General features: G+C 40.9%; 1 protein-coding gene across 6 annotated transcripts in view; it reads left to right on the plus strand.

Annotated features, from left to right (window-relative positions):
* Positions 1 to 277: 277 nt before the first annotated feature.
* The window catches only part of LOC148871808 (PH, RCC1 and FYVE domains-containing protein 1-like), a 98,615-nt gene continuing 71,433 nt past the window's right edge, over positions 278 to 27,459 (plus strand). Inside the window, exons 1-4 of one of the 6 annotated variants that reach the window (XM_088972232.1) lie at positions 325 to 1,022; positions 1,894 to 2,076; positions 2,222 to 2,458; positions 3,022 to 3,111. Coding sequence is in view for 3 of the 6 variants with exons in the window: in XM_088972229.1 (XP_088828355.1) it covers positions 954 to 1,022; positions 3,022 to 3,111 (159 nt within the window). In the remaining 3 variants the exon portion in view is untranslated. Of the gene's footprint in view, positions 1,023 to 1,893; positions 2,077 to 2,221; positions 2,459 to 3,021; positions 3,112 to 27,459 lie in introns of those variants that run through there. The other 5 variants (XM_088972233.1, XM_088972231.1, XM_088972229.1 and 2 more) reach the window with 5 other exon arrangements.

The following is a 27,459-nucleotide window of genomic DNA, read 5'->3' on the forward strand; positions in this document are numbered from 1 at the left end:
ACTTTTGAGAAAGTGTGCCTCCATTGGTCGCTATCTCTAGGGGTTGGAAAGAGAAAAAGATCTTTTCAAGGGTATTTTCGTAAAAAAAACTTGGAACAGTATCAAACAAAAATCCGTTATTAAAAAAATGGATTAGAAAATTCTTCGAGACTTTGAAACGTGAACTAATGCTTTGATGGTGGCATTTTCGCAATTATCAGCAAGTTTATGTGTTTTTTTATATTTTACTTCAACTTTTTTTTTTTTTCATTTTTCTCTATTATTTTCCGTTTTTTTTGGGGTTCTGGGTTTTAATGTTTATACACTCCTTACTATTTCGACTGGTTTTCGTTTTCGTTTTTATATATTTTTCCTCAGAGATCGATCACTGCTCTCTCTCTCTCTCTCTCTCTCTTGGTTGGAGCCCTGCAGCTGATATTCTGATCAGCTTTTCCTTGATTTCCTCCCCCTTTTTTTTTTCTGTCTTTTGGACTCAATTTTTGTGCGAAGAAGAATCTCGAGCTCAACAAGTCGAAAATAATCGGAAATAGTGGAGTTTCGGCGTACTTTGGAGTGATTTACTTCGAAAACCTAAAAGTACAGTTTCTGTTGTTGTTGCCTAGTATTCTTCGTTTGTTTACTGAAAGCCGGAAGATTCGGGGGGTTCTTCTGTGCAACATTGAATGAAGTGCATGAAACATGGATCAAGGATTTGGGGATTTTAAGCAGCATTTCTAGTGTCGAAGCAGTTGAGAGAAGATTGATGGAGTGGAAATTGGGTTGATTAATGATGGTTGTTTCGGTTTTCAGCGATAATTTCGGTGTTCGCTTTGGAAGTTTTGGTGTGTTTGCGAATTTGGATGGGATTTTGGAGTTATTGGATGAACCGGTGAATGACAGGATTTTGCTTTGAGAATGGGTGAGGCATTGATTCCTATGGAGAATCTGAATTTGTTCGATAAAGTCCTTTGTTGATGTCGCGGACTGAGAGGATGACAACGGATCTTAATAGGACTGGTCCTGTGGAAAGGGACATTGAGCAGGTATTCAAGTTTAGAGGTTTTGTGGACTTGAATTTTGCTTTTGTTGTTTTTGGTTATTTAGAATCAAGTCTGAACTGATTCAAAAGCTTGAACTGGAATAGTTTTGTTGTATGATATACTGAAAGACTTGCAGATTTTGGCTGTTATATGCAACATTGAATTCCTGTTGCCGCTCTTGATTTGTCAATGTGATGGTTAATAGTAGAAGCATGCAATAATAAGTTTGTTGATTAAAGGGATATGGGTTAAAATCATATGTATAGAATAAGGATCTGGAACCGCTTTCAGTCTTGTAGGATTAGGTAAGATAAGAATAGCTTTGGTTGGTCTGACTGCTGTTAACACTACCTCCAGTTAACGGTTTTAACTGTCTACGCGAAATGACTTCAAGTTTTATCATATACAAGGTACTGAACCAATCAATATTAGCTTGTTAGGATGCTATGGTGATGCTTCGCAATTAAGGTTTAAGGATAGGACAGATGATTGTAAAAGGTTTAGAAGTACATAAATTATCATTTACACCAACTTTCCTCCATTTACCTTGCCCCTTGTTATATGAATCTCATTTTTTTGTCTACTTCATCCAGGAATTTGGCTTTTATTGAAGAATGAATTGCCAAATACTCTGTCACTAGTTCAACTAATGCTCTCTTTAGGTTTCCTATTGTCCTACTAGGATTTTCAGCTTGTACCAAGCCATTTCTTGTCACTCATGCATCTTTTCATAGGCAATTTGTCTCAGTAAACTGTCCTTTGTTTATGCTTTTTTTTTTCTTTTCATATGGCAATTTGTCTCAGTTGACTGTCCTTTGTTTATGTTTTTTTTTTTTTTTTCTTTTCTTTTCTTTATTTCTGTTTAATAATCAAGGACTCATTGAACAAGAGAAAAGAGTCAACTGTCTTCATTTAGTTGAGAGGTTGGCTCCAAGCCCTCAATGAGGTTATCGACATCAACTGCAGAACAAAAAATGCTGCTGAGAGACTACACCAATGACAATGATCCCCATTGGAATTTAGCTCCCTGACCCTGCTCATGCAACACAATTTGCTAGTAAGTTGGCTGATCTAGGGATCAACCAAGCCGTTCCTTGTCACTCATAAAACACATTACACATTGTTCATCTTTTCATATGAAAATCTGTTTCAGTTGACTGTCCTTTATTTATGCTTTTCAATTTCTGCTTGACAACTGAAAGGATTCATTGAACACGAGAAAAGAGTCAGATGTTCTCATTTAGCCAAGAGGTTGGCTCCAAACCTCAGTGAGGCTACCCATATCAACTTCAGAATGAAATATGCTGCTGGAATCCTCCAATACAAAGACAGACTACTACAATGACAATGATCTCCACTACAATTTAATTCCCTCACCCTGCCTGTGCAGCACGGTTTGCTAGTAAGTTGGCAGATCTAGGGATCAACCTGAACCAGAGGTTCGTTCAATATGTAAAATATGTATTTTCCTTTTGGAAGGAGTTTTGCCTCAGTTTAAGTGAGGTACATGCCTTAAAATGTGCCTAGGTGTAATTGAGGCATCTTTAAAATACTGGTAATTTAATTCTGTGTTGTTGATCAAAAAATACTGGTAACATCTATTATTCTTGATACATTTCAAACTAATTAGAATTTTAAATATCTAATAAATATAAAGCAATAACTTTTGAGTTCTGCCTATTGTCTAAAATCATCCTTGTGAGTTTGTGCTTCAGGATTTGGAGTAGTGGAGTATAGTACTTAAGTTACACAGTTAGATACACTCACAGACATACTCACACATGACATGCATACACACATATTTATATATAACATCTATGCAGTCCTACATGGTTGCTGTTGATTTTAAACTCTTTGTTCTGTGTTCTATCATCTGTAATCTCTATGTCTGGTCATCTGTTTTAAGCCTCATGTAATATTGCTTCCGGTGTCTTTCTTTATGTTTTTTTCCAGAGTATCTGCTGAACTTGCTTTAATTTAAACCCTATACTTATTGTTATAGCAGGCCATAACTGCTCTTAAGAAAGGAGCATATTTACTCAAGTATGGACGTAGGGGGAAACCCAAGTTTTGTCCTTTCAGGCTGGCAAATGTAAGTCTGAATAAAATTTTCAAGATAAAGTACTTTATTTTGGTATTCCTTTTCCCCAATCATTAAATTGGTTTCATTACTAATATTTTGATAGTCATAATACGTCATACGACTTTTATGCTATGTTACATGGATATTACTTGGGCAATGTGTCTGACATGGAGGTTTTTTTTTATTTTTTATGGATAACTGAAAAATTTATTGAATAATTATATTTACAAACTGCCAAGTGGCCCAACTTTCAGATCAGCCTAGCTACCTGAACCAGATAGTTAAAATGCCATTTTTACAAATGCCCCAGAATATTTCAGTCTTGTTGACCCCAGTTTTAGCTAGAGCATCTGCTATGCCATGGGCTACTCTTGACACCCACAATACATTGATGATCATTTCCCTTAATAAGCTACTAAGCTCCCTCAATATGTAGAGAAGAGGTTTCCATTTCCTTAGCAGGTTTTATGTGTTTCGGCAGCAAAGAAACTGCATTTCATCTATTTGTGTCATGTGATTCTTCCAAATTCATTTGGGGCTATTTCTTCCAATTGTTCAGAAGAATGGGTTGGCATGTAAATAATCCTGAAGAGATTTTTGCATTATGGTCTAGAATTCATGGAAGTGAGAATGATAAAATCTAATAAAGTTGCATTCTTTTTGTTGTGGTTTGGGGAGGAAGGGGTGTAATAGGAGGATCTTTGATGATGTGCTGAAAAATCATGAAAAGTTCCGTGCTTCCACTAGAAAATACTCATGTTAAATTTCTGAATGTAATTCATAACCTCTTGTTGTACTTTATATTTATTGAATGAATTCTTCTTTGCTATTGATAAAAAATGTTTTTAGATCATCTTTGAAGAAAGGGATAAGTAAGAAGGATGGACTTTAAGGAGGCAATTGGAAAATTTGTTGTTGAAAGAAGAGATTAGTTGGAGACAGAAATTAAGAAATAATTTGCTTAGGAAGGGGGGATGGAAATACTAAATTTTTTCATGCTTTGGTAAGTGGGAGGAGGAAGAAAAAATTTGTTTCTGGATTGGAGGTGGATGGAGTTGCCTTGACTTGTCAAAATGAGATTGCCCAGGCTTTTGTGGATCACTTTAAATCAACCACTAGGAGGCCGGTGGCTAGAAGAATGTGGCTTGAGGGCATGGACTGGTTTAAATTAACTGAAGAGTCTATGGCCTAGTTGGAGAGAAGCTTTGAGTTGGAGGAAATCAAAGAGGCAGTGTTCTCAATGGATATATCCAAAGCACCTGGTCCTGATGGTTTCATGATGGCATTTTATCAAGATTGTTGGGATGTGTTAAAAGATGATTTACAACAAGTTTTTAATAAATTTGGGAGAGGTGTAATCAATCCAGGCTTAATTCAACTTTTATTGCTTTAATCCTAAAGAAAGTAGAAGCTATGCATCCAAAAGACTTTAGACCGGTTAGCTTGATTAACAGCTTGTATAAAATCATTTCTAAGGTGCTATCTCGGAGAATCATGGTTGTGCTTCCCTCCATTATCTCTCCTGCCCAAGGGGCTTTTGTGAAAGATAGGCAAATTATTGATCAAATATTAATTGCCAACGATTGTGTTAAAGATTTAAAGAGATTTGGGAGGAAGAGTTTGGAGTGTAAATTGGACTTGGCAAAGGCATATGATTTGGTTGATTGGGATTTTCTGTTGGGGGTAATGAAAAACTTTGGTTTCAGTGATAGATGGTGTGAATGGATTTATGAATGTATCAGAACGTGTCACTACTCACTACTCAATTTTGGTGAATGGAACTGTGGTGGATCATTTTCCAATTCTTAGGGGGATAAAGAAAGGCGACCCCTATCCTTGTTCCTATTTATCTTGACAACAGATGTTCTTGGGAGATTGATTTCTAGGACTGATGCTAGGAATTTGGTGAGGGGTCGGATAGGTAGAGATGAGACTCCTATCACCCATCTACAATTTGTTGATGATACAATCTTATTTATGTGATGGGGGTGGTCTTAGATGGGCAAGGAACTTGAAGATGTTAGTTGTCATCTTTGAAAAAATGTCCAAAGTCGATTGGGATAAAAGTTGTATTGTGGGCCTGAACTTGGAGGATAGACAAATTATAGAAGGGGCAGAAATCTTGGAGTGCAAGGTTGATCATTGGCCTATGAACTATTTGGGTCTACCTCTAGGGGATAAGGCATAGTAATTTTTGGAGAAAGATTTACCAAAAGATTGGCTTCTTTTTTTTTGATAGATAATGATAATGAAAACTTTATTAAATAAAGAACTAAGTATTCATCATACAATTCCCCACAAAGAGGCGCGAGGTGCAGCCTCCAAACTACATCATAAAGTTTACAATTGAGCCCAAAAGGGCTGATTCCTATGTACTCCTTGTTTAGCTAGAAGGTCTGCCAGCCCATTTGCCGATCTTCTTTCCCATTGAACTGTGACTGAAATCTTTGAAGTCAGCCACTTAAATCTTCTCAAAGCCCCCCTGTACGGCCAGGCTGCCATCTTTGGTTCTTTTAGCCATCCAATAACCAATTTGGAATCACCTTCAATCATTAAATGCTCCACTGCCAACTCTCTTGCATATTCTGCTCCTTGTAACACAGCTTGGAGTTCTGCATTTACAGAGTCTCCCCACCCTATAGGACCAGAAAATAGAGCTACAATCTGACCCTACTAAAAGATTGGCTTTTTGGAAGAAAAGTTATTTTGTCTTTTGGGTGGGGGTGGGGGGTGGGGGGATGATGATGTTAATTAGATCCACTCAAGCTAATTTGTTGGTTTGTTTTTTGTCGGTCTTTAGGATTTTGGGAGGGGTTAGCAAAAGGCTTGAAAAGTTGATGAGGGATTTTTTGTTTTTTGGTGGGAGCCAGGAGAAGAGAAAAAGGACTATAGAGTTTAATTGGGAAGTAGCCAGTAGAAGCAAGAAGGTTGGTGGATTAGGATTGGAGAATATTTAGGAAAGGAATGTGGTGTTTTACTTGCTAAATGGCTTTGGAGGTTGCCAAATGATAGGGACAAATTGTGGGCAAATATTATCAATATTCATGGTCTTGCAGCTGATGGCTGAGATGCTAGAGTGCAGTGCTGGCTAGAGCTACAAGAGCCTCTCCTTGGCAATCCATCCATGATATCCATCCATCATTTTTGCCACATATCACGTATAACCCTTGCTTTGGTGATCTTGTTAAAATTTGGGATAATGTGTGGATGGGTAACTCAACCCTTAATGAGCAATTCCCTTCCATCTTAGCAATCTCTAGTTGGAGGGAGGAGCCTATTGCTTCCTTTATGATCCCTTCTAGCTTTTTTTTTTTTGAAGATAAATAAAAAATTATTAAAACAAGAAAAAACAAGCTACAAGGAAAGGTGATAAGCAATCACCTGAATGAAAAGAACACATCTAAGGCCTTGTAAGCCAAACCCTCCAAACAAATCCAAAACCTCAAAAACCAAGCCCCAAAGCAAGCAAAAAGAATCGACATGTAGACAGCAAAACATGCCACAAAGAAAAACCCATACAAAACCCAAATCAAACAGAACTCCCACCCGAAACCCATAGTGAAAAACCAGACCCCAATGTATTCTGAACTAGTTGTTAATTTTTTGACTACAATCTTCATGTTGTCTTCTGTCTGCGCTTTTGTGTTTCCTTAATTTCTTGTTAGGTCCAAGGCCAAAAAAACCTCCTTTTATTCTTGCGAAAACCTTTGGAACTGGTACCTGCTATTGGCTTCTCTTGATCTTCTGAGTTTTGAATCTTCTCATTGGTCTTCATGTTGTCTTCTGGCTGTGCTTTTGTGTTTCCTTACTTTCTTGTTAGGTCCATGGCCAAAAAAACCTCCTTTTATTCTTGCAAAAACCTTTGAAACTGGTACCTGCTGTTGGCTTCTCTTGATCTTCCGAGTTTTGAATCTTCTCACTGTATTTAATGTTCCAGTGACTTCTTCCATCTTCCCCTCAGAATTCTAACCCCTACCTGGAACAAACTCCCCCTCCAAAACCTCTTCCTTGTTATTCTCACCACTTCCGTCTAACTTTTCCAACCCTTGATTTGATAAGTTACTTGAATTGCCATCAATCACTGTATCAATTTTATTTTCATTCTCCCCATTCCTTTCATCCACAGACCTGAAAGCTTCATTCACAAACTCCCCTTTAGGAAAAATAGACCTAGAATTTTACTAACTTCCACTTCCTTATTCACAACTTTTTCAATGTCACAAGTAATCTCCACCTTATGTGTCTCATCTATCAACGGATCATCCTCACTTTCCTCCCCTGAGTCCAATTTCAATCCCCTCTCTCTGTTTTCTTCTAAGGGAAAAGTTCTGTATCTTTTTCTTTTATACGTTCTTACTCCATCTCCACTCTTGTTTCCTACCCCCTCCCTCATTCTCTTCTCTCCCCCTTCCTTCTTCTCCACTAAACCATTATCCTCTTTCCTCCCTCTGTCCCTTCTCATCTCTTCCTCTTCTTTTATTTCCTTTGCCCCTACGACCCCATTAGACTCAACTTCTTGATTACTCTCCCCCTCTTCCCCAATTGTGCCTCCATTTCCTTCCCTCACATCCCTTATCACCTCTTCACCTTTTTTCTTCTTCCGTTGGCATTCTTTGCTCTTCTATATCTCTACTTTTCAATTCTTCCGTGACATCTTCCTTACCACCAGAGCCTTCTTGTAAAATTTCATCGTCCTCTCCTTCTCTTTATTCCTTTTCATTGCTTAAAAATGAACCTGTACATTATTTTGTGTCTTATTCTCAGTTGTCCGGGGTAAGTTGGGACCTAGGACTAAGAAGAAACTTGAGACAGTGAGCTTGAACTGGTAACATCGGTCTTTCAAGTTCTTGATTCTGTTTTTTTGGATCTTTCTAAACCTGATGGTTGTATTTGGACTCCACACCCTAGGGGTTTGTTTTCCTGTTCTTCTTTCTTCTCTTGCTTGTGTTCAGCCCCGATTCACTCCCCTTGTCCGTTTAAAGGGTTCTGGTCCAAACCTCTCCCTCCCAAGTTTGGGGCTTTCTGTTGGGAAGTCTTTCTTGGAAAAATAAACACGTTCGACACCTTGCAAAAAGAAGACCTACCTTGTGCCTTTCCCCAAACTGGTGTATCCTTTGCAAAGCTTGTGGTGAAAGCTGTTACTACCTCCTAATTTCTTGCCCTTTCGTTGTAGGCCTCTGGGAAAAGGTTTTTGATCTTTTTGGTCATAGGTGGATTGTGCCTCTGCAGATTGGAAATCTCTTTGACTCCACGACCTTCAGTTAGCCAAAGAAGAGAGGTAAAGTCATGTGGAGATGGCTTAGGGCTGCTGTGATATGGACGGTGTGGGAGGAGAGAAATAGTAGTCTTCAGTGACACAGAAAGGAGTATGGAGGCAGTTTGGGAGTGTATTTTTAATAGAGCTATACATTGGGTTAAAGCCTCAAACTTGTTCTCAGATTTCTCTGTTGATGACTTGTGGAGAAACTGGGGAGCTGTAGCTAGAAGTTCTACCGCAAGGAACAGACCAGTGGTAGCTTGGGAATCTCCTGATGAAGGCTTCATTAAGTTGAACTTTGATGGCAGCAGCCTAGGGAACCCAGGTCCAGCTGGTGTAGGAGGGGTCTTTGGGAATAATGAAGGACTCATTGTTGCTGTATTCTCAGGCCCAGTTGGAATAAGGGACTCAGTTTTTGCAGAGTTCCAAGCTGATGAGATGCTGCTCACCTCAGGAGTCTCTTTGTGGGAGACCCTTCCTCTGCGCAGAAATGAGAGAAAAGAGAGAGAGAGAGAGAGAGAGAGAGAGAGAGAGAGGTATGGATTCAATTGCCTATGCATTCATTCGGCCAACCCATATTTATAATGGTTTTTTGGGTTACAAAATATCCTAACAAACTCTGTAAGTCTGTCAGCTCTAACGAACTCATGCAGAGGGACCAGCTGATGTGTTGCCTGTTGTGATTAGGTGCTGATACGGTTTGCCTGGGTACTTCCTCAGGTAAGTGCAAGTGACTGGAGGCCTGGGCCTCTAGGTTGGGTCTGGGCCTTGATTCCCAACAGTTCCCCCGCCCTCAAGATGGGCCTTGTCCTCAAGGTCCAAGTCTGGAAATTGATTTTTCAGCTGCCAATATGGTTCCCATGTGGAGTCATGGTGGGGAAGCCCTGTCCAGGTTACTAAGGCTTCTTGCACTATGTTCTTCCCTTGATGGACCCAACAGTAATCCAATATCTTGGCAGGTTTGAGGGTAATGCTTCATCTTCAGTAAATGTTGGGAGGTTGCTGCTAACTTTGGTTGGATCTCCCACGGGCTTCTTAAGCAATGAAATGTGAAAAACTGGGTGGAGACGAGCTGTCTTGGGTAGGTCCAGGCGGTAGGCAACATTGCCCATCTTTTCAATTATCTTGAATGGCCCAAAGTAGCGAGGAGAGAGCTTATGCCATTTCCTTTTTGCTACTGAGGGCTGTCGATAGGGTTGCAGCTTCAGGTAGACATAGTCCCCAACCTGAAAGTCGACGGCCCTATGTTTTTTGTCATACTGCTTCTTCATGAGTTGTTGGGCCTTATGTAAGTTCTCCTTCAGGAGGCTGAGAACCTTGTCTCATGCCAACAACTGGGCCTCGACTTTTGCTACTGCGGTTGAACCCAGTTCATACAGAAGGATAGGTGGTGGTTCCCTTCCATATACTGCTTTGAATGGTGTCATACCTGCTGCCGCCTGAGTGTTGTATCAGTACTCGGCCCATGGGAGCCACTTCATCCAATGTTTGGGCCTGGAACCTACGAAACAACGTAGGTAAGTTTCCAGGCATCTATTCAGCACTTCAGTTTGTCCGTCAGACTGAGGGTGATGGCTAGTAGATCGATGAAGCACTGCCCCCTGTAAACGGAAATATTCCTTCCAGAACTGACTGAGGAAGGCCGGATCCCGATCTGAAATGATCGATTTGGGGGTACCATGGAGTCTTGCCACTTCTTTGATGAAAGTTTCAGCTACTGAAGCAGCGGTGTAGGGATGTGATAGGGCGATGAATTGCCCATACTTGGAGAGCCTGCCGACCACCACCATAATCACCGTCTTGCCCCCAGAGGGTGGAAGGCTAGTGATGAAGTCTAGGGATATATCTTCCTATATCTGCGATGGGATTGGGAGGGGTTGCAGGAGCCCAGGAGGGGATTGGGCTGAGTACTTTTGTTGCTGGCATACTGTACACTGTGCTACATGCTGCTCCACTGCCTTTTTCATGTTGGGCCAATAAAAATGTGATGAGAGCCTCTTATAAGTTCGAAAAATACCTGAATGCCCTCCCAACACCGAATCATGATAGCGCTCTAGCAAGGTCTTCTGATGCACAGAAGTAGGAGAGAGAACAATCTCCCATTAAAAAACAAGTTTGGTCCCTTCGTGGTGTACCCCGGTGTAGAGGTGGGGTCTTGCAAGTTGCAAATAGCTTTGCCACACCTTTTCAAGGCTGGAGTCACTTCTGGCCTCTCGTAAAGTTTCAAATAGGGGGTAATGGGGCTGAGAGTTTACTAATAGCGACAACTCAGCCTTCCATGACAATGCATCTGCAGCTTGGTTGGTGGCTCCAGGTTTGTATTCGATCAAAAAATCAAAGCCCATTAACTTCATTACCCACTTTTGCTGATCTGGGGTGAGGACTTTTTGGTCCAGTATAAACTTCAAGCTTCTCTGATCAGTTCGGATTATGAACCTTTGACCCAACAAGTATGGTCGCCATTTATGGACTGCCAGCACTATTGCCATAAGCTCCTTTGTATATGTTGATTGGTTCTGGGCTCTAGTGAAGAGGGCCTTGTTGAAGTAAGATATGGGCCTTCTGTTTTGCATGAGCACCGCTCCAACCCCTATACCAGATCACATTCAACCACGAAGGTCTCCTCGAAATTCGGTAAGGTTAGGACTGGTGGGCTGGTCATGGCCTGCTAATCAAAAGCTTGCTAGGCCTGCTCCATCCAAACAAAGCAGTCTTTTTTGAGAAGCCCAGTTAGTGGGGCTGCTAGTGACCCATAATTGCATATGAACCTTCGATAGTAGCCAATAAGGTCCAAAAACCCGCGCAAGGCTTTGACTGTCCTGGGCGTCGCCCAGTCCTTTATACAAATTATTTTCTCTGGGTCAGCCATGACCTGTCCAGATGCAACCACATGGCCCAAATAATGGACTTCAGTGGAGGTGTGAATCCCAATCCTTGCTGTATACCAGAATGTCATCAAAGAATACCAAAATAAAATGTCGGAGATATGGCCTGAAGACATCATTCATGATGGCCTGGAAGGTAGAAGGGGCGTTGAACAGCCCAAACGGCATAACTAGGAACTCATAGTGTCCATCATGGATTCTAAAGGTCGTTTTGTATATATCTTCAGGGTGGACCTGGACTTGGTGATAGCCGGATCGGAGGTCCATTTTGGAGAAATACTTGGCTTGCCCCAGCTCATCTACAACCGGGATTGGGAACTTATCCTTGACTGTGATATGGTTTAGTGCTCGATAATCTACACAAAAACGCTAGGACCCGTCTTTCTTTTTAACAAGGAGTACTGGGGATGAGAATAGGCTTGTACTAGGCTGTATCCATCCCTTGTGCAGGAGCTCCTTCACGAGCCTCTCAATCTCAGTCTTTTGGAAGTGCGGGTATCTGTAGGGCCGCACGTTGGTAGGGGCTGCCCCTGGAGTTAGGGGTATGCGGTGGTCCTGGAACCGAGTTGGAGGAAGCTGGTTTGGGTCTCTAAAGACTTTTGGGAATTGGCCTATCACCCTTTGTATATCTTCTTGGTCCTTCTCAGATGATTGGACCTCATTATCTAGCCTTAGTAAAGGCCTAATAGGCACTGGGCCCATCTGCATCAGCAACAAGTGTTCCTTCCCAAACCCCCCCTTAATCATGGATTGTATACCTTCCACTAGTGGGCCGGGTATTTCCTGACCTTGCAGATGGCAACAGAGCCCATCGCAATAGAAGTCCATGGTCATATGTCCTCAATCACAAAGGACTGGGCTCAGTTGGCTCAGCCATTGTACACCCAACACTACATCTACCCCACTGAAATCCAATGGATGTAGGTCCACGATGAAAGTGTGGTCTTGGATGACCAGCTTTTCGTTTTTACAAATACTTTCACATTCAATATGGTTACCATCTGCCACTAACAACAAATGGAGAGGTGTAGAGAATTGTCATACCTAGTTGGCGAGCCAATACTTGTGTGACAAAATTCAGTGTGCTCCCGTTGTCTATGAGAACAGATACTTGGCGGCCTCTGAGCTTCCCTTCAACCCTCATAGATTTGGGGGATGCCAGCCCTGTCAAAGCTTGCAGAGAGATCTCGAGGTTGTCGTATTGGGTACTATCCGACTCCCTTTCCTCCTCAGCTAGTTCCTCATCATCTTCCCCTCCAGTCTCCTCCCATTGCAGCAAGAACATCCTCTAGGTTTTGCATTGGTGACCATGCTCAAATTTTTCATCACAGTTGTAGTATGGGCCCTTCTCACGTTGGGCCTGCATTTCAGCCCAAGAGAGGTGTTTGAAGGGGATTGAGCTCTTAGTTGGCGGTGTTGGTCCTTGGGTGGGTCGAGTGGTTTCCCCAACAGGTCGAAAGGGTTCTGCCATGGGCCTAGGAAGAAGCCCATCTTGATGTGATGGAGTTTTTAACAGGGGCCCAGACGGGCGGGTTGTCACCTTCCTTAGTCGGTCGAGCTGCTCCTCCTGCAACCATGCTAGACCTGCAGTCGCGGACAGAGAAGTGGGATGAAGGGCCTTCACCTCTACCTTGATGTTGTCTCTCATTCCTCCGACAAACCAATCGACCAGCACCTTCTCCGGCCACCCATATACTCTGGTGGCTAGCTGTTCAAACTCAACTTGGTAATTCCGTACTGTTCTCGTCTGTTTTACCCTGGAAAGTATCTTGTTGTAGTCGTCGTACCAGTAGGACCAAATCGTATGTACAACGCCTCTGTGAACTATTGCCATGAAATTTAGGGACGGGAGCGCCTGAACCACTGGAACTACAGAATCGCCTCCCTTTCTAGATGGAAAGAAGCGATGGTTACATGCTGGAGTCCCTGTACGTCATGATATTCGAAGTACTTCTCGGCCTTGAAGATCCAAGGAATCAGGTCTCCTTTGTAGAACGTTGGAAAGTCTAGTTTGGTGATTCTTCCAGGGACATAGTTTCCCCTCTGGCTGTTGCCCCAGCTAGATTCTTCATTGTCACTATCTCGGCCTGTGGCTGGGATAGCTTTCTCTTTCTGAGATGCAATCATCGACATGGCTTCTTTGATATCCTTAAGCCTCATGACCACCTGGTGGAGATCGATTTTGATCTTGTCCACCCTCTCGTCCAGAGTCACTGATCGTGTGTTGGTCATCTTTGATCGTTTAGGTTGGCCAACCTGGTGCTGATACCAATTGATGAGATGCTGCTCACCTCAGGAGTCTCTTCGAGGGAGACCCTTCCTCCTGCCAAGAAATGAAGAGAAGAGAGAGAGAGAAGTATGTGCCAACCCATATTTATAATGGTTTTTTGGGCTACAAAATATCCTAACAAACTTTGTCAGCTCTAATGAACTCATTCAGAGGGACCAGTTGCTGTGTTGCCTGTTGCGGTTAGGTGTTGATACGGTTTGCCTGGGTTCTTCCTCAGGTAAATGTGAGTGACTGGAGGCCTGGTCCTCTGGGTTGGGTCTGGGCCTTGATTCCCAACACAAGCAGTCTTGCAAGGAGTACAGATTGCGAGACAACTAAATTTTGATAGACTGCTCATTGAAGGTGACTCTAAATTGATAATAGGGTGGCTAAAGGAACCAAAAACAGTGAGTTGGAAGTACAACGAATCTATGAAAAAGTTCAAATGGCTAGTTAGAGACATGACAGTTCTTGTGAAATGGGAAAGGCGGTCTACAAATGGAATGGCTGATTATTTTGCAAAGATGGGGGTGTTTAAGTTTGAACTGTTCTTGGCTCAATTGTAATTTGGGTCATTGTAGAATAGAGTCGCACCTCGCGTCCCTATTGGGATAGTTTGTCTTCTAAATCTTGATGTAATCCCTCTTTATTGATAAAATGCTATCATTTATAAAAAAAAACCTTTAGAATCCTCTTGGACTTCTTCCTTCTCTTCTTTGCATCTCTTTTCTTGTTGAATTTCTTTGTAATCAACAAAGTCTTCTTTTTAGGGAAGAACTTTACTTTTCTCTAAACGAATCCTTTGGCATCGTTGATTTCCTCTTCTATGATCTCCTTCTCTATTGATTGCTCTTCATTTATTACTTTTCTTGCTCGATCACTTAATCCTTCAGTGCCTCTTGTTGTCCCTTGCGTTAAACTCGGAGAACCAGAGCTAATATCTTTGTAACTAGTAGTTTTAATCGAAGGCTCGCCGGGATCATATGGCATGTGCTAAGGCTGAGTTTGGAAGGAGTACAAATGCAAATATGTAGAGTGTAAAACCTTATATTTTGTACGTATTTATGCTGTACATATTTGCATTTGTACTCTTTCCAAACTGAGCCTAAAGGACCTCACAATTCCGCCTAGTTCAGGGTGCTCCTCCTTGAAACCGACTCGCTCTCTTTATCTATAATATCACAAGACCTAGAAGAAAAACAGCCTTTTGAGAAGAAAGGACTATTTAGAAAGTTGCAAAACTCAAAAGGAAGTAGCGGAAATCAGAGTTCAAGAGGAGAGAAGAAGAAGAAGATGGTGGCGGTAGCTTGGGTTCAGAGAGAGATTTTCGAACATAATCTCTTCTCTTATAGAGAAGCCCCTAGTTGGGCAGAAAATTAAAAAGACATAACATAAGAAAGAATAAAGCCCAGATTAAGGCCCATTACAGCAAAGAACATAAAAGATAAAAAAGGATAAACAGCCTATGGGCCATTCGGCCCATCTTTTCTACACTCCTCTTCAAGTTGAGCATAGATGTCAATCATTCCAAGCTTGCCGATATCATGCTGAAGTTTAGCCTTGGGAATGCCCTTGGTGAGGAAATCAGCTAATTGTCCTTCAGAGGTGATGAAAGGTAGACACACTTCTCCAGAAGCCACTCTTTCTCAAATGAAGTGTCTTTCAACTTCAATATGCTTAGTTCTGTCATGTTGCATTGGGTTGTGAGCAATGTTGATGGTGGCCTGATTATTACAGTATAACATCATTGGCTTATCATGCTCAATACCCAGTTCCTCCATCAAGGATCTAAGCCATAATAGTTTAGAAACTCCATGAGCCATGGCTCTATATTCTGCTTCGGCTGAAGATCAAGCAACAACTGATTGTTTCTTGCTTCTCCAAGAGACAATATTACCTTCCACCAAGCTACAGTACCCAGAGGTAGATCTTCTGTCATCAATGTTTCCGGCCCAGTTAGCATCTGTGTAGGCTTTAAGTTTCATATGGCCATGCTTAGCAAATAGAATTCCCTTTCCAGGGGAGCCCTTCAAATAACACAGAAACCGCTCTGCTGCTGCCATGTGAGTATCCCCGGGAGCATGCATAAATTGGCTGATGCAACTGACAGCATATGTAATGTCTAGCCGAGTCATGCATAGATAAAGAAGTTTTCCAAGTAGTCTCTGGAAGACTCCCTTATTTTCTAACAATATTCCATCTGAAGCAGAGAGTTTATGGCTCATATCGATAGGAGTAGCAACTGGTCTAGCACCCATCTTCCCTGTTTCAGATAGCAAATCAAAAACATACTTTCTCTGAGAGATAAGGATCCCATCCTTGGATCTAGCAACTTCTACATCAAGAAAGCATCTCAATTCCCCCAGATCTTTGATCTTAAACTCTATATGAAGGAAAGATTTGAGATCATTAATCCCCGTGACATCATTACTAGTCACAACAATATCATCAACATACACAATCAGGTAAACGACCAAGGATCCTCTCCTCTTCACAAAGAGGGTATTATCAGACTGTGTCTGTACATAGCCAAAGTTAACAAGAGCAGCCCTAAACCTTTCAAACCATGCTCTAGGTGACTGTTTGAATCCATAAAGAGATATTTCAGCCTGCAGACCTTTCCTTTCATATCTGTTTCATACATCCCTAGAGGAAGAGACATATAGACCTCCTCATGTAACTCTCCATTCAGAAATGCATTATTTACATCCAATTGATAAAGTGGATAGTCTGAGTGTGCAACCAAAGATAGTAGAACTCTCACAGAAGTCATCTTGGCAACAGGGGCAAAGGTCTCCAGATAATCAATCCCATATGTCTGTGTACAGCCTTTTGCAACCAGCCTAGCCTTGTACCTTTCAGTGGTGCCATCAACATGATATTTGATAGTAAAAATCCACTTACAGCTTATTGGATCATTCCCTTGAGGCAAATCAACCACTTCCCAAGTGTCATTCTTGTGCAAGGCATCAATTTCTGTTCTCATAGCATCCCTCCATTCTGGAATAGTAAGAGCTTCTAACACAGACCTGGGAATTGGGTTAGAAGCAACAGAAGAAAGGTATGCAAAATATGAAGGAGAGAGTAAACTATAAGAAAGGTGTTTGGAAATGCAATGTGTAGTACACTTCATTTTTTCTTTCCTAATAGCAATGGGGATATCAAGGTCTAGAAAGGATGGCTCCAAAGGGGCTGTAATAGTACATGTTCTCTCATTTGTAACTGGAAGTGCATGAGGCTTTTGTGTTGGAGGGGAAACAATATGCTCATTTTTGGTTCTCTACCGTTGGTACAACCTGGGATTAAAAAGAGGGTGAGGAGGTAAAGGAGGAGGAATAGGAACATTGGAATGAGAGTGAAGTGACTAATCCTCCCTTGACTCATTTGAAGGAGGAAGAGACTTGGCAAAAGACTCAACTGGGACAGGAAGAGGAAGAGCAAACACCTGTGACAAATCCTCCCCCTTTGGACAATGTCTCTCCAGAGAAGAACCATAAAAGGAAGAAAGCTCATCAAATGTGACATCAGAGAAGAACCATAAAAGGAAGAAAGCTCATCAAATGTGACATCCATTGAGACATATCGAGTGCCAGTCTTTGGATCAAAACAATAGTAACCCTTTTGTGTGGGGGAATAACCAAGGAAGATACACTTGTGGGCTTTTGGTTCAAATTTATTTCTCTAGAGACTTGGGATATGTACATAACAAATGCAGCCAAAGACACAAAGAGGAATAGAAAAAAGATCATTGTTCGGATGAAGAAGACTGAAGGGAGACTTAAACTCTAAAACCCTGGATGGCATACATTTTATAAGGTAAGTAGCAGTGAGAACAACATCACCCCAAAATTTTGTAGGGACATGTGAGGCAAATAGAATACTTCTTTCAACTTCAACAATATGTCTATTTTTTCTTTCAGCAACTCCATTCTGTTTTGGGGTCCTAACACAGGAGCTTTGATGAATAACCCCTAAATCAGTGAGATAGCAAGTCGGTTTTTTCTCAATATTCTTTTGCATTGTCGGATATGAAAGTTTTAATTCTGGTATCAAACTGGGTTAGGACAAATTAATGGAATTGCCTCACAAGTTTGGGAACTTCATCACGGGACTTCATAAAAAATATCCAAGTGAATCGAGAAAAGTCATCAATGAACAAGATAAAATATTTGTAGCCACCCATAGAAGGTAAGTGGTAAGGCCCCCACATATTAGAGTGCACGATATTAAAAGGAGATCTTTTATTACTCAGACGATAACTGTTTCTACAATGTTTTGACAATTCACAAGATTCACAATGAAGACTAGACATATTAATTCCCTTAAACAGTTCTAGGAATAAATGACTTGATGCAGAAAAAGAAAGATGACCCAAACGAAAATGACATAACATGACTCGACTGATGGACTCTGTAGATGTAGACCCAAAAGTAGCTTTTCCAGGTTGTTCATGGCACTGTCCAGGAGTATCTAGCAGATATATTCCATTTGCCTCACGGTCACTCCCAATCACCTTCTGAGACTCCAGATCCTGAAAAACACAATAGGAAGGGAAGAATGTTACACAACAATTTAATGACTTAGTTAGGTTACCTATAGATAACAAGTTTGTATTTAGTCCGGGTACATGAAGAGCAGAAGGAAGAACCAAGCAGTCTGTAGCCTTGATGGTTTATTTGCCAGTGATAGGGGCAAGAGAGCCATCGACTATGGTGATTTTGTCACATCTAGGAAGTAAATCATATGAAACAAACAAAGTAGAAATGCTGGTCATATGATCAGAAGCACCAGAATCACTAATCCAAGGGATCCTACGGTTACCTGAAATAGTTGTATGATTGGCAGAAGCCTGTATACTTGAATGAGAAAATGCAGAAGAGGTTGAATTTCCTGGAGGGTTGGAAGAAAAGGTCACACCCTCTAGGTGACTGATCATCCTCCCAAACTTCTCATATTCTGCCTTCATAGCTGCTAACTGTTCACTAGCCGTCATCTCTTCAGTTTGGTATCTGTCATTATCTGGACTAGCAACTACATTGGCACTCCTTGCCTTTATATTATCAAACTTCTTCTGAAACCAAAGTGGTAGGAGCTCAGGATGCAATTTCCAGCACTTTAGTGTGTTTTGGCCTTTTATAGTACTCATAGATAATCTCTTTCTTCCCTGAGCTACTTGGAGTCCCTGCAACCCCCTTGGGTTTTATTCCCATATTAGCAAAGTGATCATTTAGACCAGCCTCTTGAACCTGGACAAGTTTTCTGCTTTCTTCACTACTTACCAAGGCATATGCTTGAGACAGTGAGACACTATCCTTGGATAAAATATTTTGCTTTGTAATGTTGTACTCTGGGTTTAGCCCTGTCAAGAACTCAAACACTCTGTTTCTCTCAACCAGTTTTTTGTAGGTCTCAACATTCTTAGTGGTGTCCTAGGCTACTGCTTCTATCAAATCTATTTCTTGCCATAAAGGCTTCAGTGTTGAGAAGTATACAACTAATGGTTTCTCCCCCTATCTCAAATTCTTCACATCACTTCTCAACTTGTAAAACCTTGGCCACATTTAATTTTTGGGAATATGTTTCAGCAACACTATCCCAAATTTCCTTTGCTGAATTCATCCACAAATAGTGCTGACTAATCTGTGGTTGCATTAAGTTCACAAACCATCCAATAACAGTATAATTTTCTTGCATCTACTTTTCATATGATGGATCATCTTCTGGAGGAGCCTTTTTGCTCCCAGAGATAAAACCCCATTTGCCTCTTCTACAAATATGAATTTTTATTGATTGTAACCAAGCCAGATAATTTGTTCCATCTAGTTTGACTGTGGTCATAGCCAGTAGAGAGTCAACAGAGGCTCCTGGAACTTGTCCGGATTCAGCAACATGCTTATTTTCTAAGTGAGGAGTTTATCTTCTTAAATACTTCAAAAATGACTTTAAACAACTTCGAATAACAACAAATGAAGACAAAACAAAAACTGTATTGTGAGTCAACCTCTATGCAGCCGTACCATTAACCTGTGTCACACCCGGAAGCTGGGAGAAATAGAGAAAACTCAGTTGCTCCTTGTAGACTTCACAAAACTAGTGGGGCCTGCAATCAGATTTCTCAAAAAAATTAGGGTTTTGGGCAACACACTAGAATCTGTCAAGAGGACAACAAAACCAGTCCCCTTCTCTCCAGAAACCATTAACAATTGGGCTGAAATAGGTTTTTTTAACTATTCATATGATTCAGTTCTCCATACACACTGTGTATGGGAAAAAGAGTGAAAAAAAGGAAAAAACGAGCCTGCTCTGATACGAAGAAGAAAAACAACCTTTTGAGAAGAAAGGATTGTTTAGAAAGTTGCAAAAATCAAAAGGAAGTAGCAGAAATTAGAGTTCAAGAGGAGAAAAGAAGAAGAAGGTGGCGACAACTTGGGTTCAAAGAGAGATTTTCAAACATAATCTCTTCTCTTACACCCTTAATTCTATTTCATTAAGTTAAACTTTAGTAATTTATAGAGAAGCCCCTAGTTGGGCAGAAAATTAAAAAGACATAACATAAGAAAGAATAAAGCCCAGATTAAGGCCCATTACAACAAAGAACATAAAAGATAAAAAAGGATAAATAGCCTATGGGCCATTCGGCCCATCTTCTCTACAGTATTTACGATGTACATATGTGCATTTGTACTCTTCACAAGACCTATTAGTATTCGGTTCTGTTAGTGTAGGGGTATTTCTATCTTTATACTTATGTTGAGGTTGCTGATCTGTAATATTATATTAGAATTAGTGTCCCTCACTTAAGTAAGGGCACATGTGTCTTTTCCATTATATTAGTAATATAAAACATGTTTGGCCGAATGGGAGAAGTAATTTTTCCCTAATTCGAACCAGACTTTTCTTCTCTCTTTTTCTCCTCCTTTCTCTCTCTCTCTCTTTCTTTCTTCTTTCTTCTTGGCTGTTATCAGATTAACAGAACTCAAAGGCAGGCCAAATTATAATAGGTTCAAACAGGGTACCCAAAGTTGAAGAGACAACACTTTTCCATTTCTTGAAATTCATTTTCCCTTTTTCAAAATAATTTAATGTTTCCATCCTTTTCGAGGAATGAGACTTATTTCTCTTTCCCCCTTTTGTTCTTTTAGCTCTAGAACTTCTGTTGACAAAATCCTGTTCAAGCACTTGCTGCCACGTCCCCTCCACCCTGCCACATCAGCATCATCTTCAACCTCTCGACCTTCCTCCAACAACGACGCTTCATGTTCCATTGTGATCCAGACCCTCGTTCGCACATGACACATCACACACCCTTCGAGAAAACCTCAACGGATCGAAGGACCTCTTTCGGCTTCACAATGATGATTTCCACCATCGCACAACTGAGATTCATCATGTTGCAAGAAATGAAGACGACTCCTATTGCCGCCGCTATTTTTTCCAGAACTGTCTTTTTCCAAAGGTTGAAAGGAAGTCTGAATAACCTAATGACAAAGGCTCCGTTGTGAAGTTCCTTGCTATTCCAGGATTTTGTCCAGTTCTTCACCAAAATCACACCCAACTTAGATTCGAAGCTGTCGAACTCAACTGTTCTTTCTTCAACGACCAGTAATGTTTTTCTTTTATGAAAAGGGAGGATCGTCACTCCTGTAACCACTTGAAGTTTCTTTTCCAGAACCTTCAAAATGATCCCCCACTCCGTAACATCTCTACCTGCTTCCAACACCAGTCTCCTCTCCCATCCTTCTCTGTTTTCATCTAGGACCATCTTTTGAACTTTTTTTTTTTTTGAGAAAAGGTTAACCAAATTTCATTAAAAGAAGTAACGAGTACATGAGCAAATGTACTACAAAGGGAAAAAACCCAAACAACAAACAAAAAGATTACAAGGGGGAAGCCTCTTGCTATACAAATTTTCTAATCTTGCTCCAAATTTAGCTAATCCATCTGCAATGTGATTCAGATCCCTTGGGATCCATCGCAAGTTTGCATTTAGGTCTTCCAAGGAATCTCTTGCGTCTACCAGATAATGATTCAACCTCCAAGGACCCCCCTCCTTGCCCTTCAGCCACTTAATGGTGTTAGCTGAATCTCCTATGATAGATAAATTTTGAATGCCCAAACTTTTATTTGAGTCAGCATAGCCAATTGGGCCACTAAAGACCCAACAAATATTACCCTGTTTGTCCCTCAAAATGCCCCCAATTCTAGCTATACCAGGATCCAAGATTGCTTGTAACACTTCCATTGAAGTTTAAAGTCATCCCTCATTCATTAATGTTAGACAGTGTATGCCCTTAGCTCCAATAAGATTGATGTACATTATGACATTTATTGTAAATGAATAAAGTACATATTTGATTCATGTTATTATGGTGTGTTTCTGTGTGATACCTTTAAACTGGACACTTACGAGACTCATGTTAGTTTAGAATGTTCACAGCCGTTGGATAAGTTTGGGGAGATTTATCCTGCTAAGGCTGACACTAATGTTCCGCCAAGTGTTGGGGTAGCCTGTTTCAGCTGCTAGGGTGAGACCCAAGGTACATGCAGTGTAGGTTTACTTGAAACCCTGAACCAGACCAGAATTCCAGTATTGCCCTGGACCTTGGTGATTATTGGGCAAAACTGATCCTTAGAGGGGATCAAAACTTGGGTATGTTGGGACAGTCCGAGAATTCATTTGAGTAGGTGATCATAGTGACAGAATCAACCCCTTTGTCGGACAAAGGTAATGATCAGGGATGCACTCTCTCTGATGGAAACCAAGACTGCTGGCAACCGATTTCAATCGTTGAAATTTGTTTTGCAAAATATATTTATATACGGATATACGTATATATTACGGTTTCAAAATGTTTGCAAAAGGTTTTAATTCCCGGGATCCATGTGAGTAGAGAGTGCAACACTGTTCCTTGCGGCAGAGGGAGAGGTCCTCTTTTGTCGGGCAGTGTTTGATCATTATGGGTTGAGAGGTTAAGTGTAAGACCATTGAGGGTAATACCTGATGGGCTAATCTTGCATCTGCCCACAATTCCTAGGCTTTTATAAGGTGGTTTGGCCCAAGGACTACTTAGTGTAAGTGTTGGGCTCATTAGGAACCCATGTGATGGGCTTCAGGGGGTTCACTGCCTTTTCAGTGAATTCGGCCAGGCCTTGTAACAAAGGCTAGGCTGAACCCATGTGGCTGATGTGTAGATCAATGTTTGGGTTCCACGCCATACAAGGAAGCCCAACTGGGCAACAATTTGGAAGGTTAGTGGGCACATAGACTTTATGGGCCTAAAGCCCAATTCGAACTGGTATAATTAAATTATTTAAAGAGAGTCCAGATCCAAATATAGATTTGGATCTGGAAACTCCTAACAAGATTAGGAGGGCTGGTCTAATTTGTAGATAAGATAAGGGTCTATCCTTATCTATTAAAGAGAGTCCAGATTCAAATAAGGATTTGAGTCAGAAAACTCTTAATGGGATTAGGAGCTATTTAAGGCTATAAAATGAGGAGGGGGCGGACCATTCTACATCGAACTCCACCAGAGATATTAGATCTCAGATCACGCAGAGAGAAGACAGCAACAGTGTGACTGCGCCATCTCCTCCCTGCGTTCTCCTCCAATTGCCGCCATAGCCAGTTCGATCTCCATTGTTGTAGGAGCAATCAAGAAGCATTCTTGATATCATTTTTTGGAGAAAAATTGATTGGGAGTCGTGCTCACCTACCCTCCAGCGAATTTTTGGTGAAGAATTTGGTTCTTTGGAAGAACATTGCTGATTCTGCTCCATCCTGCACTGTGTCATCTTCAGTGGAGCAGTCTTTGGATCCTTCTTTGGGCGTGAACACCTCCATTGGAAGATATTATTTCTTCGTATCAGGTATCTCCCTCTCCTACTGTTTTGTTTCATATCTGGTTTGGTTCTTGGTTCAAGATTGATCCTTGAAAATGCAGATTTTCTAAAACAGGGAATGTAATTCCCAGATGGGAGAGTGAAATTTTTGAAATTTCGCCCAACCTACTTGCAGGGTTCGGCCATCCATATGATGGATCTCTCATTCCTTCAGTTAAGTGGTACAGGCTGTCTTTGGATTGGTTGAGGGTAGATTGGAAGGAACATATTTGTTTGGATATTTCTGTTGAGATCATTGAAAGAGAGTCCATGGAACATCTCTTAATTAGCTGCCCAGAGATTACATAGAAAGGAGATATCTGAGATTAACTCTTCAAGATCTGATTTTGTTGTCAAATTAATCTCTTGAACCTTTTTGACGCTTTCAATAACCACTTCGTTTTCTATCCTTTCTTCCTGATTGTTCTTAGAGTCTTCTCCCTTGATCAATTTATCAGATTTCATTGATAAAAAATCTTGAAGTTTCTGAGAAAACAACCTCCAACCCGATTCCTGTTTTCCTTCTGGAAGACAGACCAAATATTTTCGATTGTTGCCATCGAACTCAGTCACAGCCACAAACCAGCCCTTCTGATTAGATTTTAAAACACCTGATATTTTCTCCCTTGAAGTTCCAACGAACTCATCCAACCAATTTTCTTCACTGAAAATAATGCTCCATCGATGAACCTTTTCAGCCACTGAGTAGCTTCTTCTGTTAAGAAAATAGTTGCTCTTCCTTCTTCTCTTAGTTTCAAAACTGAAAGATTTCAACTTCTTCCTTCTTCAAGTATCAGCTTCTTCACTTCAATCGTGAACTGTAATCTTCATCGTCTTTCTACGGAAAAAAATCTTTCCATAGTTCCAAATTGTGATCTTGAGTGTGATGATCTTGTCCTGTGTCTCCTTAAACATAGGAGTTAACTCCTGTGGGAGGCACTCGGCATTAGCCAATTGCACTGGAGTGAAATCCCCTCTTGAGTTCAGCTAGCTTTACCTCAGGGTTTGTTGGGATTTGGGGCTTAGAAGAGGCCTTCGTGATTATGAATTAGATAGTGCTTTGTCATTGTTCCAAGGTCTTGAGGGGGTCTTTTTGGACCCATCCTAAAGTGACTGCCATATTTAGACTCTTTCTCTCTCTCCTTTGGGTTCCTTCACTTGTGCCTCCTTTTTGTCCTTAATTTAATCGAGGGATAGCTTGGGCCAACCTTTTCCGGTAAAAGAGGTCTGGAGTAAGCCAATTCCACCTAGGATTGGAGGATTCTGCTGGGAAGGTTTCTGGACAGAACACTTGTAACATGCTCCAAAGAACAAAGACCTAATTGGTGCTTATCTTCTCACTGGTGTATTCTTTACAAGGCCAATGGTGAGTCTTCCTATCACTTATTAATTTCCTGTCCCTTTGCATTTTCAATTTGGGAATGGTTTCTTTCCTTGCTTGGGTGTAGGTGGAACCCCCCACCAAGTGTACAAAAGCCTATTTGGCCCTACTTTTGTTGGTAGAAGAAGAGCGGGAAAAAATCTTATGGAGATGTATGAAAGCTGCAGTTTGTTAGACAATTTGGAAGGAGAGGAATTAGAGAACATTTGCAGGAAAAAAGAGAAGTAAGGAAGCCATATTGAATCTATCACTATTAGAGTGATCCATTGGTGAAAACTTTAAAATTATTTGAAGGTGTTTCGGCTGCTTGCCCAACAAAAGGAGGGAACAACAGTATGTGGAGACGTTTCAGAGCAGCCATCCTATGGACAATTTGGGAAGAAAGAAGTGCTAGAATTTTCTAAGATAAGGAGGGATCCTTTACAGAAGTGAAGGAATGCATTTTAACTAGGGCTATTCGCTGGCTGAAATCTTTGGCTTCTTTCAACTCGTTCTCATTTGATGACATTTGGAGGAATGAACTATAGTTACACACTTCGGTTAGGAAAACCAGAGCTGCAACAGTTTGGAAACTCCTCCGGAAGGTGTTATTAAACTGAATTTTCGCGGAAGTAGTCTAGGTAACCCAGGACCTTCTGGCATAAGAGGAGTCCTGAGGAATGAGAATGGCAACATCATATCATTGTTCTCAGGCTGGTGGGGATAAGGGATTCTACAAGAGCTGAGTTGTTGGCTGCAATGCAAGGAATTCAGATTGCCAATCAACTAGGAGTGGAGAACTTATTAATTGAAGGGGATTCTAAGGTGATTTTGGGCTGGATGTCAAATCCAGACTCAGTTGATTGGAGTTATAGGGATCACATAAAAAAGGGTTAAATGTTCAACAAGACACATAACGTGTAGATACCAGTGGGTGGGTTGGGAGGCAAATGCTTTGGCTGATTATCTTGCTAAACAGGGGTCTGCTAGGAATCAGTTATTTTGGGCAGCCTTGTAATCTTTATTTCTGACCACCTGTAATGTTTAGGGGAGGCTGCATCTTGTGCCTCTCCAAGGGATTCTTGTAAAGCTCTATTCTTCTTGATTAATGAAATCAATTTTCAATTATTAAATAAAAAAAGCAGTTCAAAGTTGGCTAAAATTGCTCTCAGATTTAAAACCTACTCAACCGAAGCATCCGGGAAAATCAAAGTATCATCTGCACACTGCAGATGAGAGATAGACCATCTCTACATACCTTGAAACCTTTTATCAGACCCAACTGACCATTTTTCTCCAATAACATATTTAATATCTCTATAATCAATACAAAAAGCATAGGAGAAATTTGGTCCCCCTGTCTCAACCCCCTTGAAGCTTGGAAAAAGTCAATACATATCCCATTTAAAAGTATTGAGAAGGAAACTGAAGATGTACAATTGTGTCCTCTTAGTTAGTAAAGGAGCAACAGGAGGATAAAGTGTGTGCTGATGACTCTGCTGCCGGTAAGAGTGCAACAAGGCAAAACAACGGTGGCGTTGACAATAAGACAAGGAACAGGACTCTTCAGAACCTGGTGAGTAGAAAGGTCACAGTTGGTAAGAGCCTGGGTTTATTTTTCTGGGGTGGTGAGGAGTTTGAAAGAAGGAAAAGGGAAGAGAAGATGAACATAAAACCTAATCCGGATGGTGGCAAGTGCTGGGACGAGGATGTTTCAGGCCGGGAGGATGTATTTGTGGTAGAAGATTGAGGCTTGGGTCGTGAAGCAAGGAGGGTTTAAGTTTTCTGCTTAGGGGTGGGTCTGGATGCTTTTATTCCATTGGGGATCTCTTGGTTTATGTTATTGGCTTGTCCTCGAGATTGCTTTGAGAAAAGTTGTAAATTTTTGCCATTTGGTTTTAGGGGTCTTAGTATGGGATCTTTGAGATCTTTGTTGGGCTCTTGGGTTTTTTTCTTCTTCGGGTGATGTCTTATCACCTTCCTTTTGTATTCTTTTTCCCTTTTTAATGAATTTTATCTTATTCTTCAAAAAAAAAAAAAAAAGATACACAAGCAAACTTCCAGCCTCTCCACTTCTCTCCAAATCCCATTAACCTTTTGAATTTCTTCTAAAACTCCCCATTCTACATGGTCATAGGCTTTCTCAATGTCTAACTTACAAACCAAACCTACTCTTCCACTCCTCAGCCTAGAATCAATACATTCACTTGCCACTAGAACTTCATCCAAAATCTGTCTACCTTCCACAAAAGCCATCTAGGTTTCTCCCACTACCTCATGCAACGCTTTTCTGAGCCTATTTTATAATATCTTGGCTAATAATTTGTAAGGACTACTGATTAAGCTTATTGGTCTGAAATCCTTCATTGGAATGAGAGATATAAACATGACATTAGCCATTTTCTCAAACTTTCTCTCCCTATAGAACTCATAGTTGTCAAGGCGACACCTAGGTGACAAGGTGCCCTTGGAGGCTCGCCTTGCCCAGTCGCCAAGTAGTTTTGTGCACTAAATACTTTTATATTTTTAATTTTTTGACATTATAATTATAAAATAGGCATTATTAAACTAGAATACTCATTTTATGTGTATGTACTAATTTCTTTTTATTATTTTTTTATTTGTTAGGGTTTAATCAACACAAACTTTGCTAACTACTGTATCGAACCCATGGTTCAAAGTATCGATACACCTCTGTGTATTG

The sequence above is a fragment of the Nelumbo lutea genome, chromosome 2 (genome assembly GCF_056320005.1).
Source record: "Nelumbo lutea isolate HS-2025 chromosome 2, American lotus-T2T, whole genome shotgun sequence".
Classification (NCBI taxonomy): Eukaryota; Viridiplantae; Streptophyta; class Magnoliopsida; order Proteales; family Nelumbonaceae; genus Nelumbo; species Nelumbo lutea.